Consider the following 21,532-nt stretch of genomic DNA (forward strand, 5'->3'; position numbering starts at 1 on the left):
TGACTAATCACCAGAGTCCAATATAGGCAAATGGGCTCCAAGCACACCCATCTCCAAATTATCATGAACCTTTTAAGGCCAGTGAGCCTGTGCCATTAGTTTAATCCTTGTTTCATCATTTAGATATGTTTAGCATCAGACAGAACTAATGCACACATTAGTCATGCCATTTCAATGTGCACTGGGTTTAGCCAGCTTCCATTGTCCCATCCTGTCCCACCTGACCTTCCGATGGCCTGTAACACTGAGTCATAACATCTCTTTTAACCCTTAGAGCTGCTTAAGCTCACATAGCACAAAACGCTTTCAGAAAATGGTTGCATTACAATGTAAACATTGTTAATAGTCAATATCTCACTGCAAGCTGTAGCCTTGGAAGAAGAAAAGTGTTTTGGAGGCTTAATGCAATCTTGATAATTGTGTTAAGTGCAAAACTAAAACTTTATCTGGGCATGAAAATTATGCTGTTTTCTTCAGAGACTTCTTTGGAAAGTTCTTGATGTTACATTAAAGGATCTTCAGATCAGATCAGCATATTGGTTTCTGTGTTCTTTAAGCACCAATACATAGAGAGTTTTCGAAAGAACTAAAGAATAAAAAGTTATCCTATGGCATCAGAACTTAAAAACCTTTTAGGTTCAAAATTGGAACCATTTTAAGAGTGTAAAAAGAGACAAAAGTCATAGAAAGCAAACTGCTTATAAACACATCAAATCTCTTTATTGAACAGAGATACCTTAAACACTAGCAGAACTCTGAATGCACATTTCAAAATACAGTGGGTACAGTAGAATATATAAAATTAATATGAATACTGAGTACCTACTCATCAAGACACACGAGCACATGAACTACATATTACACACATTTATTGACAAGACAAGTACATATACTCCTATTTTGGAGAAAAAGTGCTGCTTGTTTTCTCCTTCCCTGTATTTATTCCGATCCCCCATGCAGTTCACAACACAAGGATCGTTTTTCACAGCTTACATTCATAATAAACACAAACAACTATTCATTAGTAGCCTATTTATGTTATTAAAGCAATATGTAACTTCTGTAAGTACTAGAGTACACAAAGACAGCATGTACAGATAACCAGTCATTTTAATTAGACAGTGGTCTAGAAACTAAAGAAAGTGGCATAATAGTTATTATTATTATTATTATTATTATTATTATTATTATTATTTAGTGAACTATTTTCTTTGAAAAAAAGCTAGTCTCCTTAACATAAGTATAAATAGAGCTTAATAATGTTCCTACTTCATTTCACAAACCAAAAACTGGTTATGTTTATGTATCACAAACAAGGCTGAGATTTAAATGCATCTATATTCTCTTTTTCTATGAACAAGATATAAAGGTTTTGATGTCATGCACATCAACATGGCTTGGTTTTTCAGGCTGAAGTAAGTTGCATGCATTCAGTTTTCTCTAATGTCCATATCCATCACTTCATCCCACTGTTTTTCAAGTGGATAAATGAGAGTTTTTATTTTACACAGGTATCAAGAGGGACATTGCATTTAATTTAATGATTCCAAATAGCAGTTTTGGCATTTGTCTGTTAAATTTCTATATGAAACAGTGTCTAATTTCAGTTTTTTCCTATATATGAGTGGACTCCCTCCGGTTTCTCTCAATCCCATGGTTTCTGTAGTTAAAAAACACGTGCAATCCATTGACCGGATGCACGATCGGCACCGTCTGCATCCTCGGATAACTCTCCGTCGCCAGAGTCCAGTCCGCTGTGGCGAGCAACTCCACAGCAAGAGTTTTCAGCACAATCAAAGCGAGTTCCCGTCCGATGCATCTTCTCACGCCACCGCCAAAAGGCACATAACTAAAGCGGTCAGTTTTGCTCTCATCTCGATCAGCACAGAACCGATCTGGGTTAAAAAGCTCCGGGTTCTGATACGCTTCTGCAGTCTCGTGCGTGTCCCGGATACTGTACATAACGCTCCAGCCCTTGGGGATCTGATAACCCTGCATATGCAGAATAGCGTGGGTTTATATGCTAGCCAAAGCACAAAATGTGTTATTGCATATCCTCCTGAGATAACTAACTAACTAACTAAATAAATAACATCATTAGACATACAGTGTTTGGTGGACAAGAAACACTACAAATTGCATGAGTATTCGATCAAGAACATAAAATGAGTTCCTAACACTAATTAGACCTTGAACTCAAATTAAACAGTATGCATTTGTGATTGAGGAAAATCAATGCAACTCTGCTCTCTTAGAATGCAATACTTAGTATATTAGTGTAGTAGTGTTTCGTTCATGAACGATTCAGTGTTTTTGTAAGAATCCTTTAAAGGGATTTTTCCCCCCAAAAATGAAAATTCTCTTATAATTCACTCACCCTCGTGCCATCCCAGATGTGTATGACTTTCTTTCTTCAACAGAACACGAACGAAGATTTTTAGAAAAATATCTCAGCTCTGTAAGTCCATAGAGTGAATGGTAATCAGACCTTTGCAGCTCCAAAAATCACATAAAGGAAACATAAAAGTAATCCATATGACTCCAGTGTTTAAATCCATATCTTCAGAAGTAATATAATAGGTGTGGATGAGAAACAGAACAATATTTAAGTCCCTTTTTACTCTAAATCTCCACTTTCACTTCCAAATGTGAAACTAAACAGGCACTATATGTGACTTTCAGATGTAAAAGTGAACATGGAGATTTAGAGTAAAAAAAAGGACTTCAATTTTGATCTGTTTCTCACCTGCACCTATTATATTGCTTCTGAAGATATTTAACCACTGGAGTCTTATGGATTACTTCTATGTTTCTTGTATGTGATTTTTGGAGCTACAAAGGTCTGATCACCATTCACCAATACAGTTTCTATTTGTATTTTTGTAACAAGTTGCTTTTTCTTTATGGTGACCTGACTAATCACCAGAGTCCAATATAGGCAAATGGGCTCCAAGCACACCCATCTCCAAATTATCATGAACCTTTTAAGGCCAGTGAGCCTGTGCCATTAGTTTAATCCTTGTTTCATCATTTAGATATGTTTAGCATCAGACAGAACTAATGCACACATTACTCACCTGCACCTATTATATTGCTTTGAAGATATTTAACCACTGGAGTCTTATGGATTACTTCTATGTTTCTTGTATGTGATTTTTGGAGCTACAAAGGTCTGATCACCATTCACTTGCATTGTATGGACCCACAGAGCTGAGATATCTTTGTTTGTGTTCTGCTGAAGAAAGAAAGTCATACACAACTGGGATAGCATGAGGGTGAGTAAATGATGAGAGAATTTTCATTTTTGGGTGAACTATCCCTTTAAGTAAATGAATCTTATTGTTCACTTCCATTGTTTAGGTCATGCACCATTCTGTAACTCATTAATAACATATAAAAGATGCACATTTGTCGCTACCTACTGGGGTAAATATATAACCTGAGGAAAGGGTGACTGATGAAATCAGTGAATTACTCTAAATGTTTTTTGAAGAAGAAAAAAATCAACTCACATTCAATTCAAATGTTTTCAGCACTGTTCTGTAACCCCCAGACACCGGTGGGAGGAACCGAAGCACCTCCTTGACCACACAGTCCAGGTATGAAAGCTGGCTCAGTTTCTCCAAACTTAGGTAAGGAACGTGGGTCCGAGAGCGACGCCCCTCTTCCATTTCCCCTGCTTCAAAACACGTTGTTTTATTCACCGCTGATCTCTTCTCTGAAGCATCGCTTGCCTCGCTGATGGCGTTCCCATGGCAACGAGACTGACAGCTGTGCGCGTCACCGATCAGCCCCTCGCTTTCAAGCTCCGCTCTGGCGCGCTCGCTCACGTCTGGATGGCGCAGCAGCTGCAGGATGAGGGATGTTGATGCGCTGGCGGTGGTGGAGTGCGCAGCGAAGATTAACTCCACTGCAGTGTCCTGAAATACATATGAACTGATTTACTCAGCAAACGCTTTTCTTAAAGGGAAATTCAATATAGATATAGGGCCTACTGCAAAACAAACGACTGATCATTTAAAGTTTTCTGAAGGGTGTAAGTGCAAACTATATAGAGAATAGAGTTATTTTAATAATACAAATAATAATAATGATGATTAATTATACATTTTGGGTTACTATGCATGAAGTCGTTGCCTAGGCTACTAAATTGAATAAAATGGGTAACAGTCAAGCCATGGTGTATTCACTTGATTTTATAGCGCACAAAGATAAACTCGTGAGTGGAGTTTACATGAAATTCTCGTTATGATGTTTGGATTGATCCATGAGTTGAGGTTTTACCTTGAGTTCCTGCATTGTGAGTTCGTAGTCATTTTCCTTCGCACTACTCAGCATATAGTCAAAAGCGTCGCAGTAATCGTTGGCTTGCTGCTTTGTCAGTTTCTCCTCTATGATCTTCTCCATGACAGAGTGCAGAATCTCACGGGCTCTGATTCCCTACAACAAGAAGCCACTATATGGTCATGCCTAAAAGTTTTAGAAGAGACCAGGATTTTATGACAGACTGAGATAGCTATTCTCACCTTGCGCAGTCCGCTAATTGGGGTGTCAATGGGAAGGGAGAAGAGGTTGTTCATGAGTTGTTCAAAGGTTTTGGAAAGGTAGACGATGCGCTGCTCCTCCAAGCGCAGACCCAGCAGGACGCGCACCGCGATGCGGAAAGTGAGTGACTTGGCCGCGGCGTACACATCCACAGAGCCGGTCTCGGTGCACCACTTGGCGATTTCAGACTTGACGACGTCTTGAAGGCGCGTTAGATACGTCTCCAGTGCGCCACGGCCAAACACTTTTGCGAGGATCTAAGAAGCAAATAAAAAAATGGTTTATTTATAAAACACAAAAAACTTTTAAATAATTTTTCTATTCTATTATTCAAGTAAAATAGAAAAGCCATATAAAATTCACAGCAAGCTTTTTTTCATTGAAGCATTCATAAAGCAGTGTTTGTTAGAATGCATGATAATGAAAACATGGAGTGAACAAAATAGGCTACGTTAATTAAAAATAATTGTAAATAGGACAAACTGGTTTTAAAAAAGCAGTTCAGGACTCAATTGTTAAAGTGAAAGTGACGTTTACAAAACAAACACTTATTTATTCAGCCATTATGAGTGGTTTTGTAAATAAGCGTGGGCTTTAATCAATTAAATAAACCAGTCATACTTGATACTTCGTCATGTATCAGAGATTTGTGCAAGCCAGTTTCTCATCACACCTATACTGGATAGGCTGCATGCATTATAGGCACTGGGCTTACTTTTCTTTTCCTCTTGTGCAGGTCACCGACCGAGTTGACCAGGGTGTGGGGCCCGAGGATGATGCGCGTACTCTGGGGCCACTGCGTGCACACCAGCGTGTGTTCACCCAACAGAATCTTGCGGATGTTTTCTGCGCCAGTCACCCGGATAACGGGTTTGCCCAAAAGGTGCGTTTTAAAAACATTTCCATGTTTCTCACGTCTGGAGATGTGAAAGCCGGACCCCTATTATAAGGGAGAGAGATAGAGGTTTATTGCAAAGCTTTCAGATAGTTGTTAGAAGTTGTTGTTGCAACTTCTGGAATGGAATGATCAGTTCTGGCACCGCACAGGGAAATCACGGTGAAAACATTTTTTCTTTTACCACAGTGAGGAAATAACACCCTCATCAAGTTTACACATGCCAGGGTATAATTTCCCTCGTGCATTTGTTTTTTAGGGCAGCAGAGAACTGGCTCATACCCTTCATACTCCTTTTTATGGTGACAACATTAAACAGTGTTTAACATAATAATTGGTAACACTATAACAACAGCAATAGTAATTACTACAATGCCAAAAACAACTCGTAATCACTAGTGGCTACACGAGATAATTTCACATGTAGTTTACAAGTAAAATAATAGCCTACTAATTATTAGAATTTGTAAATACACTGACAGCACTGTAATATAAGATTTGACTTTATAGTTGATGGGCTACAAAAAGTAAACATAATTGAGATATCAAGAATATACACTGTAAAAGGTGCAACTGTGACCTTAAAGAGTTGTTTCTGTCTGATCTAACCCTTTATTTATTTATTTATTTATTTATTTATTTATTTATGTGTGTAACCTAATGTGTTCAGGTTGATTCAGTGATGTTATTAAATAATCAATAATATTTCTGACTTGAATCAACAGTTAACTTACATGTAACCAAGTGAAGCACATTGTTAGGTTAACGTTTTTATTACAGAGAGAGGGAGTGAGTTTTGGAACGCTTGTTAGACTTACCTGGAAAAGCCAATGGAAAGTTTCTCCGACCAGCGGCCAGCCCATGGAGCCTTGTGGGAGTGGGAGTTTACACGCCCGATCACGGGTGATGCTCCACCTGAACTCCCAAAGCAACCTCGAAATCACGAGCAACAGCAGAGCCGGTAAGACGGCACCGACAGCCGCCAGCAACGTAGGCACGAGGCAGAAATCGTGCCAGAACATCTCCAACGATAGTAAAATAATAATAATAAAAAAAGATATCCACGTGCGCTTGTGCGTGTCGTTCCCGTGGGGATTTCTTGATGGAGCGCCTCCAAAAGTTGAGCAACACTCCAAAAGATCCCTTTACGCGCTCCTTGGATATCTAGGAATGAACATAGACACGGGTTTGACATACGTTTCATGGAGTCCACAGCACTAAAATGAGAGGAAATCTACTCTACATTCAATCTATTTTCCAGCTTCCCAAAGAATGACAAGAAACTGACAACTATTCCAAACAGTTTTACAAGTGCATGCGCTGGCATGTCTTTCATCCGAGTTCAGCCACCTTTTTGGGGGCTGCCAAACTCACTGGGACATCCCTTTTTCTCTCACCCATGGCTCTGACTGTATATCAGACTCGAAATGAACTTGAAATAGGCTAGAGATTGAAAGAGACTGAAGACAGTTTTGCTGCAAACGGAAAACCTGTGCTATTCCTTTCTGTTCTAAGAACACTTCCGAGTAAGTGAAATTATATGTGCCCAAAGGTAGGCTATACCATTACAATCTCTGTGTTTAAAATGTTTAAAACATGGCATCAGTATTCGAAAATAACAGCATCTATAATTTCGGAGCTAAGAGTGAGACAATGACTGTGTACTCACCTCAGCACAAGTGTAAAAGCATACAGATGACATGCAGTGAGCTCTTGAAGCTTCTTGAGTCTTTCTCTCTAATGTGCGCAATCTTCAGTACATCTCGCGCGCTCAGGCTTTATAAGTATTGGCGCAAATTATGAACCACCTTCACCAGTGACGTATCAAGTTTTTTTTTTTTTTTTTTTTTTTTTTTTCTCTGATAGTTGAAGAGGTCGTGGATAGATCACAGGGGATGGGGAAGGTTTGAACTTTTATATTGCGTCAACAAATGGAATGAGAGAGAGAGAGAGAGAGAGAGAGAGAGAGAGAGAGAGAGAGAGACTTTAGGGATTTTTACTGATTGGTCACCTGTTTCCTCATTGAGATTCCTTTCGATCCACTTGTCATTACGTTTTCTAAAGTTAAATGACACAGTAAAGGCATGGTAAGCCTATTTTATTTTAAAATTGTTTAAAAAATAGTTTACAATACCTATACTTTATTTATTTATTGCCAAATCCAGGGGTCGCACACTGTGAGAACCTTTTCTGATCCGTTATTTTCGGAAATCATATATTAGTAAAAACGTGATCTGTTGTTCTCTGAATAATTTCAAATCGGTATTGGCACAGACAGTTAAAATGATATAATAAAAATTACGTTTTTATCGAACGTTAAACAGGTAAAACAGTAGATAGGTACATTCCTGAGAAACGTAAATAATAATAATAATAATAATTAAAAAAAAAAAAAAAAAAACTCACGACGTTGACTTTTCTAAACAGAAACATGCCCGACACTGGTTTAAAGAACTTTAAAGACATTTTTTTTCTTAATTTACATGGAATTTAAGCCAAATTATGTGTCAGTTGTGTGTTCAAGTTTTTTTTTTTTTATTTTTTTTTTTTTTCGGTGATTCCAAGTAATAATAGTCATAAAAATTATGACATTGACAAAACTGAATGAGATGTAAATTTATCGTAGTATTCGTTCACGCATTGGCAACTCTGACAAAAAAATAAATAAAAATAAAATTAAATTAAATAAATTAAAGCAAAGATTGCTGATATGTTATTGTATCATAAACATCACCAAAATAATTTGTGTTTGCATTTCAATGGTAATAATAATAATAATAATAATAATAATAATAATAATAATAATAAAAATGCAAATATAACCTAACCATGAAATAATGTAAAAGTTTGCAATTAACATTAACTGACATTAACAGGCTATGCATGTCTTGTGTAATCATAATTTTAAGGTTCAAGTATAAATGTAAGCATTAAACATGCAGCATATTAACATTGTAATTTACAAATAGAGAATAAGAGTGTAATTCTAAATGTGAAACCCTCATAAGAAACTGTCTGTCTTCCCTCAGGTCACAGTGGTATCTCAAGCTTTCTGTTGTGATCTGTTTGGTTAGGTAAGGTTCTCTTCTCTTCTCTTCTCTTCTCTTCTCTTCTCTTCTCTTCTCTTCTCTTCTCTTCTCTTCTCTTCTCTTCTCTTCTTTTAGACTTTTAGGTGAGAAAGGGCAGAAGAGAGAGAAGTATTGAAGACATTCCCTGTCTGGGGTGAGTGAACAAATCCCCTTATTAATTTTAACAACTGAGACTCAGAATACCAACTAAAGCTCAAAGTCAGTTTAAAGACATGCAAGGGCTTGCCACATAACACACTCATGGCCAGGTCTCCTCTCTCTCCCTCGCGCGCGCGCGCACGCACGCACGCACGCACACACACACACACACACACACATACACACACACACACACACACACACACACACACACACACATATCATACCACAAACAAATGTACACATTCACAGACACACTCTATTATAAAATACACTGTAAAAAGTCGATGAACAAAGTTTTTATCTATTTCTGCCAGATCTGACTCTTAAAATTACCTTTGTTAGTGTAACCATAATGTATTAAGGTTGATTGTCTTTAAATAAAAAAAAAAATTTTAGCTGTTGCCACATAAAGCATGTTTTTTAGGTTAACTAACAAAATATGTTACACCCAAAACATTTCGACCCTCTCACCAAATCATCTATCATATTAAAAGGATGACATCATCCCAAGTCACCAAAACCACATCACAAAACCAGATAAATTAGAACAGAATTTTACAGTGTGCCCGTATGAAATTCATCATAATTAACATTAAACGTGAAACTGTTGATGTTATCTAAGGCAATAATAACTTTCTGTTGATTTTTCCCCTTGCTAAAACAGACACATAAAGAGTGTTTCAGTGCCTTCACTGACAACGCTGATCTTTGATATCAAAATCGGCTTTGATCAACTTGTGTGTAAGTACACACATTTGGAGGATCATTTTTCTGTGGCTGGTTAGTGACGTGCTGAAAATGTCCCTTCTCTCTGTTCAGACACGCACCTCATGACAAATATTACATCCTGTTGGCTTTTTACAGCAATGAAGTGTATTACCAATGAACACACACGCTTACCTTCCTATCTAAATTGGAAAATTCCATTGACTTCAGTTGTTCTTAAAATAAGTGTATTTTAACTGTGCTTGCTGAGGCAAGCATAACGATTATTATTTGTTTTGTTTGCTAAGGCAAGAATCAATACTATCACTCATTCATAGGATTAGGGATTTAAACAAACCCCTAAGTATTAATCTTCAGTACATATCTCATCCTACACTGTTTGTGCTCAAGTCTCAAACTGTGCGACATGTTGAGGAGAGATGTGCCATTACTTTAAGCAATCAAACATACAATTTTTGCCAGGCAGATGATCAATGGACAAGAAAACCCCATTGATTTAAATTGAAGGATGGACTTGAGCCATATCTAGGGACCACAAAATCATGGAAACTTGGGGATGGGCTTTTTTGAGCAAGTAAACAACCACCTAGCAACCACCCAGAACACCATAGCAACCACTAAGAAACCACCCACAATACCCTATCATCTTGGTGAGTTTTGCACTAACCAATATCTAACTGAAACCTTAACCCTTCAACTGACTTTTGGCATTTTTAGAAGGAAATAAAAACATTATTAACTTAACATTCCGGGTTCAATACAAGGGAAGACCAATTGACAGCAATTGTTGCATAATGTTGTTTATAATAAAAAAAAATAATAAAAAAATAAACTTGTCCCTCATTTATTTTTTGTATTTTATTTTTGTATTTTTTTCAAATTAAAAATTTTTCCCCCTTTTTCCCCCAATTTGGAATGCCCAATTCCCAGTGCACTTTTAAGTCCTCATAGTCACATAGTGATTCGCCTCAATCTGGGTGGCAGAGGACGAATCCCAGTTGCCTCCGTGTCTGAGATCATCAACCCACGCATCTTATCATGTGGCTTGTTGAGCACGTTGCCACGGAGACATAGCGTGTGTGGAGGCTTCACGCCATCCACCGCGGCATCCATGCTCAACTCACCACGCGCCCCACCGAGAACGAACCACATTATAGCGACCACGAGGAGGTTACCGCATGTGACTCTACCCTCCCTAGCAACCTGGCCAATTTGGTTGCTTAGGAGACCTGGCTGGAGTCACTCAGCATGCCCTGGGATTCGAACTAGCGAACTAGTGAACTAGCGAACTCCAGGGGTGGTAGTTGTCCCTCATTTATTTAAAAAAAGCAATAACTGCAGTTACAATAAGGCGCTAACAATGGACGTGAATGGGGCCAAGGGCGATGCACATTAAAATACACACTGTTTCAAAAATATACCCAAAAGATGTAAACATTGTATGTATTAACATGATTTTAGTGTGATAAAATTGCTTACTAATCTTAACTGTGTAAAGTTACATCCAATATTACAATGTTGTTGTCATGACGTCGTTACGCCAGTGAAACCTGTAACGCCATAACACCAGTAAGTCCCTGATTTTATTGCACCAAAATCAAGTTAATGTGTATAATGTTTTACATCTCGTGGCTATACTTTTAAACAGTGTGTATTTTAACATTATGGACTGGCCCCATTCACTTCCATTGTAATTTGCCTCACTGTAACTGCATTTTTTTATTTTTTAATGAATGAGTCCAAATTATTTTTTGAGCTGAACTTGTATTAAACCTGAAAATTTCTTTATGAATTGTTTTGAGGACATCTCTCAGATTTAGCTAACTTCTGGGGACATTTTCTGAAATTTTGACCTTGCAAAGGCACACATGGAATTTAACGTGAACTCTGCTCAAACTTAGTACTCAAGTGATGTGTAGTCTTAGCAGAAAACCATATAGAGTTTCTCTGAAATCTAGAGCAGCACACACAAATTCTCCCCAACACAATACACTGAAAGAGATGCACACAACTGCGTTTTAAGTGGTCACCCTATCCCTTGCTCTCTAATGCTGCTCAATCATCAGCTCCTGACCGCAGCTTCTGGACTCAGTGTAGGGGTCAGTGGGAGAGAAAGTGTCTCTACCAATGATCAGAGGTACAGCCTCATCTGTCAACAGTACAAAAAAACACTTCCTGTTGAACAGAGACACCCCTCAGTGTGCAAAGGCTCCGGGACATCAGACACTTGAAAAGAGTTCAAAAGCAGAGAGATGATTATGAGAATTATAGGGTATATGAGAAATGATATAGTATAAAGAAATAAAAAGGAGATGGAGAGAGATAGACAAAGAGTGAGAGAGAAACACATAAAGTGACAGAATAATATTTCTTCACTATTCTTTCACTATTAAAGAAGTTTCAAGTTTATTGACATGATTATTATGGATAACATATTGCCATTACATACACATAAACAGATGACAGAAAAGAGAAATAAAAAATAAAATAAAAATGAGGTGTCAGTAATGTTAATACACTTATTACAAAATTAAATAAAAATGAGAGAAAATTAAATAATATTTTTAAATAATTTAATAATAATAAAAAAAACTTTCAGCAAGATATACTCTATGGATATAGAAAGAAGACTGTCTTTCATCAAGGTAGTCCCCCACGACTCATATTTCACACATATAAACACAGATGCACACTCGTCTCCTGGTTGTCCTGCTTTGATTCTTAAGGGGCTTTCCCTCCTCTCAGACGCAACCTGTCATCACTGTGTGTGTGTGTAAAAGAGAGAGAGAGAGAGAGAGAGAGAGAGAGAAATAGGGAAATAAGTTGAAAAAGTGTATAGATCTCATTTGGGCTTGGTATAAGAGCATAGATTTGTCTTGAACATTGGGGGGGTTGCAGCGTGAAGCATTTACATGTTTCCATTGATCATGGTATAAACCCCCCCCCCCCCCCCCAATGCCCCTGGCTTGGTATAATTTTTGTATGTGTGTGTGTTCCTGAGTGTGAAATGAGGGACATGCATGTAGGCCCTGGGGCCATGATGGAGGTTTTTAGATGTGTAACAACTTCTGACCACCCGACTGACTTCCTTATCTGTCAGAGGGGTGTGACGCTGAGCGGGTATCAGGTTCTGTTCTGGGTGTCGCCCCATGACCTCATACATTGACCCCAGAGGCCTACACTTCCTCCTTGCCGCCATGGTGACACGGCAAAACCACAATACCACGATTCATCATTTCATTTTAGCAAATTGAACTTTTTTATTACGATTATCAAGATGTCTTAATAACACAATAACTCAAGATCTATAAAGGAAAACAAACCCAAACCAGAGAGATGCATAATAATAATCAATGTTATAGCAATCCAAGTGAGAGATTCTGAATGTAACAGAATTATGCACCTGAATAAATTATTTGGCATCCAAGCAATAAAAAAAAAAAAAAAGAAACAGTTTATGTACTATGACATTTTTGACATTGGGATGCCCAGTTGCAGTTTCAATTGCATACAGAAATTGCATAGAAAATAAAGGACCGTTAACAAAAATTTTTAGCACCATAAACATGCACAGAAAGATTCTAAAACAAAACAATGTATCTCACTTACAAAAAGTGTTTTTTTTTTTTGTTTTGTTTTTTTGGACATGTATCATGGTAGTATCATGGTGCTCTTGGAAGTCCCTTAGAGTACCATGTAAATACCATGGTACTTAAATATCAAAGTACCATGGTATTACCATCTGATACCATCACTATACCATAGTACCACCACAGCATGTTTTTGCAAGGGCTGTAAAAACTCCAAAACTTTGCACTGCTTTTTTTTTTTTTAATGCTTGGATGCTGAATAATTTATTCAGGTATCCAAACATTGTTCAGATAATGAAAAACTAAGTAAATAAAAAAATAAATTGCCAAAGAACTCCATGCGAATAGTTATTTGCAAAAAAAATAAAAGATTTTTTTTTTTTTTTACACTTTTAAATACATTTTTGAAATACATTTACATTATATATATATATATATATATATATATATATATATATTCGAATATATTTTATACTCATTTATCCATTCAGACTTGGTGTTAACAGGCCTTCGCTCACAACAACACATTTAAAAGGAGTTTATAGTCATTTTAGAATCAAGAAGACACTTCTCTTTCCTGTGGACACCATGACAGCGGCAGTGTGCGCCAGGATCTGCCTCTCTTCTCACACTCGACAATAGCAATTTGAAGAGGCACCCTGTTTACATTCTTAGACACTAACAATCTGTGTGTGTGTGTGTGAGAAAGATCCATTAGCCATGTGGAGCTCACCTCAGGCAGTGATTAAGAGGTCAAATGCACTCATTCAAAAAGGACAGAGAGACAGAGGGATACAAGAGAGGAAAGAGGAGGACAAAGACTTTAAAAGGACCTTAAATGTTTTTTTTTTAAAAGCTCGCTTTCAAAAGGTGTTTCAGTCATAAAGCCTGAATCCATTAAATCTATCAAAACTGTCTCTCTATCCCTCTTTCTCTCTCCCACTTACCTGATCTCACTGTGTCTTTAGGCCTAAGGGTTAAAAAGGATTTAGATCCTTAGAATAAACAACAACATTGTGAAGTTGTGATTGTTTTGTTAATGTGTGTATTAGTGCAGTGATTCATGATTGATTTTGCTTCAGGGCCCATATTTTATTTTGGACATCAATTAGTGACACAAATGTATTTAATATAGTCATGTGTTTTATTTTATTTGTTAATTATTTTAAAAAATGAGGAAATATCATGCAACCTGTCCATGTTGGCATCTGCCTAATCTGACTAGCTTCTACTAAGTGACAGATAAATTGTGCCAAAATACCATTTGATTGGATGCACAGCCTTTAAAAGCAACAACTAAAAGTCTATCTGTTTTGTTATCCATATTATGCACAATTATGTGGTTTGTTGCATTTTATTATATGCATTTAGTATTGTTTTTTCCCCTGCTGTCCACCACCTTGTCAGAACAGACCTGTGACCCATTTGTTCAGTTGCAACCCACCAGATGAGAACCACTATGTTAGTGTGTATGTATCTCTCTGAAAGAATGGGCTTGATTTATGCTTTTAAGCAGATCATATATTATAGCTTTACTTGTAGATGGGAAACATACACATTTATCATGTATAAGAGGAAATATATTGCCGGAATGTCTAGTGTTCCAGATGTCTGAGCATTCACCCATAGCTACATAGGAGGTAGCCAAGAATATATCACCTGAGCCTCTGCTCAGACATACACTGTCTGGAATGTGTTTCTAAAGGGTGTGAATTTGATGTCTGTCCAACCCCCTACACTTCTCCCAGCCTTCTTTACCTCCACAGCCCTCTCTCTCTTTCTGTTTTTACACAGATAAATGGATTTATTGAAAGGAAAATCTAAACACACAGCACATGGTGAAATAAGCTGGCAATGAAATCAGAAGATGGTAAACATTTAAAACACAGAAACATCAAATAAGTAATTCCAGTACAGTTTTCTTGCTATATGGACCCAGAAATACTGGATAAAAACACAGAAAACGTATACATTATACAGCGTATTGCCATGCCATTGGCTAAGGTATTCTGGCTGGTTGCTATGTCATTGCTTACCGGCCTATGACATTCTATTCCCCAGGCCTAGATGTGGCTCGGTTCCTTCCATCAATGTAAGTCAATGGCATTCTTATACCTGTTTTATAGTGTGCTAGGTGAAAAAAAACGTCCAAACACTTAGAAAGATAACAGTACACCTTTCCTCAACAAACTGCACAGTTTGAGATTCTATTCATATCTGAAGCACATATGCATGATGGGTTTCATTCTTAGGGTAGGGTTGCCTAAGCAAACTCAAAACCACAGACATGACTGCTTATCTATTATTCATGCAGTAGTTTACTTTTATTGTAACCAATTCTATGTTATTTGTTGTACTGCTTGTTACCAATTTGGGTTATGGTCTTTCCCAGCAGAGAGAGGTTGGGAGGGACATTGGAGAGGTGGGTATAGATTTTATTCTGACACAGACAGATTTGAATGGTCTTCCTCCAACCAGAGGAAGTTGCCTGGATGGCCAAAATGCCAATCACTCAACATCCCGCTTCCCCCTCGAAAACAGTTTCCTGTGGTGAATGACAGGGCTTGACTGCAATAAAGAACTCAATTCACTTATGATGCTGTCGCCAGTCTAACCCTCCTCATCTGAAAGACACAACTTGAGCATGCGAGACTATAATATGGTGTGGGTTAAAGTAAAGCCTAAATGGCCCTTGTCTTTTTTTGACTCAGTAATTGTACGAATTGCATGCCTTGTGTGGTGACACTTGGAGATACTTTGAGTTTCAATAGAAACTGAACAAATTATAGGATGAAAGGGTTTCTTGTGGACTGTTTAGAAAGAAGATGAAGCATCTAATATCTTTTTTGCTGATATTGAGCCTAAAATATATTGAATTGAACACACACGAGATTTTCACATGACACCAGACTATAACAGTTTGCATTATATATGTGAATCAGCACAAAGCAAGTTAAGTCAAAGTAAACTTTAATATTTATGAAATGACTGGGTACAAACTCATGATGTTTCATCATCTTAACATCATTTTATTTAATGCCATGGTGAAAACCTTGAGTCTTTTTTTTAAGTGGCCAAGGTCAAAGCACTGAAAATCTAATTTACACTATTCTAAAATTATTATTCTAATTAATTAATTAATGTATTTTTTTATATAAACGTCATTTTGATTTAATTTTGTTTTCCCTTAGAATTAGTCTTATTTTTCATACCAGATTTTTTTTTAAAAATTTGTTTATTTATTTTTTTACACCAGATGTTTTCTTTTTTTAAGCATAAACCTCACTTAATTTATATTTTTTTCTGGTTGTAGACTTAATTTCTTATGCCATTTCTCAAGCAAATGTATCTTGTTTTAAGGTTGTTTAGATATTGTATAATTATTTTTTTTATTTTTTGTACAGTGAGAATTGATCAGAGAGACAGAGACAGCATTGGATGAAGCACTGGGTTTGTGCCAAACCTTGTGAAAATCAGGAGTTTTGAAGAACCTATAGAAAGGTGCACACACACACACACACTCACACAAACCCCCCACCGCGATCACCTTTAAGCCCTCTCCATGACCATCAATATGAAAGAGAAAAGGAAGGAAGTTTTTAAGGGAAAAGCAGTGGGAGGGGGAACCACAGCTCATTTTAAACCACAGTCCTGGGCTGGGCTGACTTAATGAATATGTCGTTGTACTCTAAAGGATTGAGTTAAAGGGGTCTGTGTGGTTTTACCCCCCCTCTCTCTGTCACCTCTCCAACTGATTCCATTCAGTCTAGCCTAGTGTAATCTAATCACAACTAAATGGATTTATCTTCTGTCCTTTCACATTCAAACTCACATTACACACATGTGGCTCCCAGTTACAGAGACAGATGATAGAATGAATGAGATTCTACGGGATGAGAGTGAGTCGAAGGCAGATCTGCATCTCCATTTTTTTAAGATCAGAGGACGAAGGATAATGCCACATGTTGCTAATCCATCAGCCACACTCGGATGCTCTGTGAAGTCCCTAAACAAGCTTCAACCAATCCATCATATTACATTTGTGGCATAGAGAACAAACACAGTGGAGAGAGAGAGTCACTTAGCTTCATTGACAAAAAATTGACCGATCAACCTAATACATAGGACTGCAGCTTGATTCTTAGCTGAACACTTGTTTGACTTAAGGCCTGATCAAACAAAGTCAGCATTATTGGTATGAAAACAAGCACACATTTTAAAATGAAGCAATGCATCTCTATGACCTCGTTTCCACCTGGCATTAAGATGCGTCTCGGGTGATGTGGTCAGGTGAGACACATCGCTGTTTACACCTGGCCACTTAAATGTGTCTCCTGTGACCACTTGTGTTCGGATTTCATGGGGAAGGACTCTGTTTCATGATGAAATAAATCAATGACTATGTCAGTGTGTTACTGCATGATATTAAAGCGCAACAAAGTCAGAAAAGACAAAGAGAGTGTGAAAAAAAATGGTGCGCTGTTTCTCCCAGATGCAGTTAAAATGTAATCCAAGCACAAACGCAAAATTTCGAGCAGAATAGTCTGTTATTTTAGTGGATTTCCTATATTAAAGGAGCTTCAGATGGTCATTGCTCTCATCTGTGTTGATATCAGACACTCTAAAAAGATTTGTGAAGTTCTCGGAACTTCTCGGTGTATCTGCTTTTTTAATTTTCCGATCTGATGATTATTTTCTTTTAAAGCCGCTCGTAACCAGTTTAAAAATGTTTTAGCATAGCGGTTGATTGACAGGTGAGGGGTGGTGCTTCACTGCTGTCCGGGACACATTCAGGACGGATTAGCGTTTACACCTCAAATGTGGTTTTTGTGATCTGATCACAAAACGCTTTAGATCACGTGCAAATGGGCATCTATGAACTCCTTCACAATGAATCCAATATCTGTAATGTTTTTGGAGGCTAGGTTTTTATTTTGTATTTTTTTTAGATACTGATAAATTCAATGCCCATTCAATTAAATTGTTTGTCAAAAAATGGCTAAATTCAGTATAATGCATCATACTTAAAATAATTTATATTGTATACATCCATCTTTTTGTATGCATATATATTATACATTATATATATAATGTATAATACAATACCAGTCAAAAGTTTTGAAACACTTGACTGAAATGTTTCTCATGATCTTAAAAATCTTTTGATCTGAAGGCATATGCTTAAATGTTTGAAATTAGTTTTGTAGACAAAAATATAATTGTGCCACCATATTAATTTATTTCATTATAAAACAAAAATTTTATAATAATAAAAAAAGTTATGAGATTGATGACTTGGACCAAATAATAAAGAAAAGCAGCCAGTAAGTGCCCAACATAGATGGGAACTCCTTCAATACTGTTTAAAAAGCATCCCAGGGTGATACCTCAAGAAGTTGGTTGAGAAAATGTCAAGAGTACATGTCTGCAAATTCTAGGCAAAGGGTGACTACTTTGAAGATGCCAAAATATAACACAGTTTTGATTTATTTTGCAAATATGTATGAGGGAAAGTGTATATTTTTAGATGTTGTAACTGGACAGCATTTTTTTTTTTTATTTTTTTTTTTAATAACTTGCTTTTTGCAGTACATTAATATAGTGACAAATATATATATATTTTAAAGTGCAAATATTACATGTAGTATCTCAGTATGAGCTAGTTATTAATATGAAAATACCATTTCAACTACCTCTATAGGTGGTGTGTGAATAATAATAATAATAATAATAATAATAATAATAATAATAATAATAATAAAAATTTTTATTTAGTTAGTTATTTATTCAATTTAGATTTACAGAGGCAGTGCACATCAATAAACATTTCTGTATAGCCTATGCACCAGTTTAGCTATTACAGCTAATTTTCAACTTTAGTCCCTGGACAGGTATTCCATAAAAAAGCAGAGATAAAAAAAAAAAAAAAAAACAGAAATAAAACCGATACAACCCTTAAAACCCAAGTGAAAATAAACATTATAAAACAGTATCATATACTGTACTGTATATATACACAAAAGATGGCAATATTTTGAAAGCATATTTGATTCACAGTTGATGACATTTATGGAGTATGCCATATGATGAATAATAAATAGAAGTAAAAAAACAAATTTGTGGGAATTTTATGGAATCTTAAAAAGTGGAGTTTTTAAGGTGTTCATATATTTTTTAAAGACCAAGCTCTTCTCCCTACCACTATATTTTGTGTGAGGCAAACACCAGCTGTAGTTTGGAATAAAGCTGCCATATCTACTCTAAAGGATGACCTGTGTTTCTTATGTGCTGAGTGAATGCTATTCTGAAAAGGAAGACTCCACTCCTTGTCTGTCATTACACAAGATTCCCAGTACTCTGCTTAGCTACCAAACCCTTAGCAGAGCAGACAGGTCAGGCACCCGAAAACCCTGCTGACTCAGTCGTTCTATTCAGACAAGAGCTCAAAAGCTATTTAAAAACCTACAAGACAATTACCAAAAGAAATACATTTAAAAGAGGAACGCCCAACAGGGGGTCACCTACATGCACCCATTCAACACATTCCTCTAGCTCTCAAACGTTTTCTTTCCCTAATTCTTTATTTTACCCTTTTCACTTAAAGGAACAGTTTACCCAAAAATTATGTTTTTTTTTTTGATTGATTCATTTAAACTCGAAAATGAGATGCTTGATATAGTATGTCAGAGCTTATATATATATATATATGGATATTTGCACTATATAACCAAATGCTGTTTGACATCAATGAAGTCAAACATGGTGCAACACGTCTAAAGGTGCTATTTTTTTAACTGAGCACAAATGCAAATGAGATTTGAGAGCTCTGGTGAAGGGGAAGTTTATCAGTGAGAATGACTTAAATTTCCATCTGTCTGTCGTACAAAGCTATCATATGGCTTCAGAAGTCATTTGGACAACTTTTATGGTGCTTTTTTGTTCTTTTTGAACTCCATCCACATCCATAATTCACCATCAACTTTCAAAGTTCGGATATTCTACAAAATATCTCCGCTTGTGTTCCAGAAACAAAAGAAAATCATATGGCTTTGGAACGACATGAGGCTTAATAAATGATGACAGAATTTTCACATTTTAGTGAACTATCCCTTTAAAGAACCATAATGTGAGGAGAGAGAGAGTGATAGAGGAAGGAGGGCAGGTGAAGAGGTGAGCGAACATTACACAACTCTTCTCTGGTTAAATGGTCTACAGTCTGAAAGTGTGGCAGGCCGGCTTTTATTCTCTGTGTCAGTGTCACTCAGTATGATTTATGGCAGTTATTTAGACGCAGGGAACTCCCAGACTGAGAAATATGACTACCGCTGGCTAATTACTTTAGCATTGAAGTACCGAGCTCCTGGTGCATCGACAGGGCAAATCTCGACTACGGGAAGGAGGGGTCTCTCAATACACCATCAATCCTCATAGTCAAACTGTCAATCAAACTCTGTTGGGGAGAAATGGGGTGGGGGTTTTTCAGCTGGGGGTCGACTTGTGAGCCCAGTCCTAGATCAGCCTGATTCAAAATGATTGACACCTTTATATAGTCTTAAAGGGATAGTTTACCCAAAAATTTAAATTCTGTCCTTTTATACTCACACTCATGATTTGTTTTGTTTTTTTCTCTCTGGAACACAAATGATACAGTATTTTAGGCAGAATTTTAGCCTTGGTCACCATTCACTTTCACTGTGTGAAAAAAAAAAAAAAAAAAAAGATGCAGTGTGTAAGTGAAAGGTGACTGAGGCTAAAGTCATCCACCTCCTTTTGAGTTCCACTTACATACAGTTTTGGAACAACATCAGATTAAGTAAATTATGATAGAATTTTAATTTTTGGGTGAACCATCCCATTTAAGGTGTAGGCTAAGGGTTTAAGGATGTGTTGGTGACCTTGTGTGTGTTTTAGGTCTCAATATGGTGTGACATCACTAGTCAATCTTTCACGCAAACAATGACCAATAGGAGCATCTCTCCCTTTCTTTTTATCTCACACAACTTCAGGCAATCAAAAACTATTTCTACTCCACCCATCCATGGCCATCAATGATTAAGTGTAAATGAACACGCTCTCTTTCTTTGTGTGCATGTGTGTGTCTCTATGCACCTGTGAGAGTATCACTAGCATTGCCAAAGGTGTCAAGCCCTATAGTCTCTCTGAACTCTATAGTCCCCTATTCAATGGCAGACCACTCAGGTGAGAAACAATCCCTGCACCTGTACTGAGAAGGCCACTTCTGTTTCATGGTAAACAAGACCTGATGTGTATCTAGTCTTTCCTAAAAACCAGACGGTTCTCACGGAAACACGGCGAACTGTCCGAGAGAGGCCCTCTCTCACTCTCTTGACAGGTGTGCCAGGGTGTGCCAGCATTTAATGCCCGGCTGTCTCAATGCTTAAGCCTCTGGCTCATTGCACCGTCTCAGCCTATAGTTTTCATCAGGTGTTACTGGGGCAAAGGTCAATGTAATATGTTTCTTTGTTGATAGGCATTGTATAATAACGCTCGTCACGCTAGTTAGAAATGAATGTAACAGCTGAAAA

General features: G+C 37.1%; 1 protein-coding gene across 1 annotated transcript; it reads right to left on the bottom strand.

Moving 5' to 3' along the window:
* Nucleotides 1–701: 701 nt before the first annotated feature.
* On the bottom strand, nt 702–7,222 carry LOC127411075 (cytochrome P450 26B1-like). Its single transcript, XM_051646435.1, has 7 exons — nt 7,110–7,222; nt 6,259–6,604; nt 5,261–5,485; nt 4,527–4,802; nt 4,285–4,440; nt 3,513–3,920; nt 702–1,992 (listed from the first exon to the last, which is right to left on the bottom strand). Exons 2-7 carry the CDS (start codon nt 6,460–6,462, stop codon nt 1,615–1,617), a joined length of 1,647 nt encoding a protein of 548 aa, XP_051502395.1. The 5' UTR covers nt 6,463–6,604; nt 7,110–7,222; the 3' UTR covers nt 702–1,614.
* Between the last annotated feature and the right edge of the window lie 14,310 nt (nt 7,223–21,532).

This window comes from Myxocyprinus asiaticus, chromosome 20, assembly GCF_019703515.2.
Source record: "Myxocyprinus asiaticus isolate MX2 ecotype Aquarium Trade chromosome 20, UBuf_Myxa_2, whole genome shotgun sequence".
In the NCBI taxonomy this organism is placed as follows: Eukaryota; Metazoa; Chordata; class Actinopteri; order Cypriniformes; family Catostomidae; genus Myxocyprinus; species Myxocyprinus asiaticus.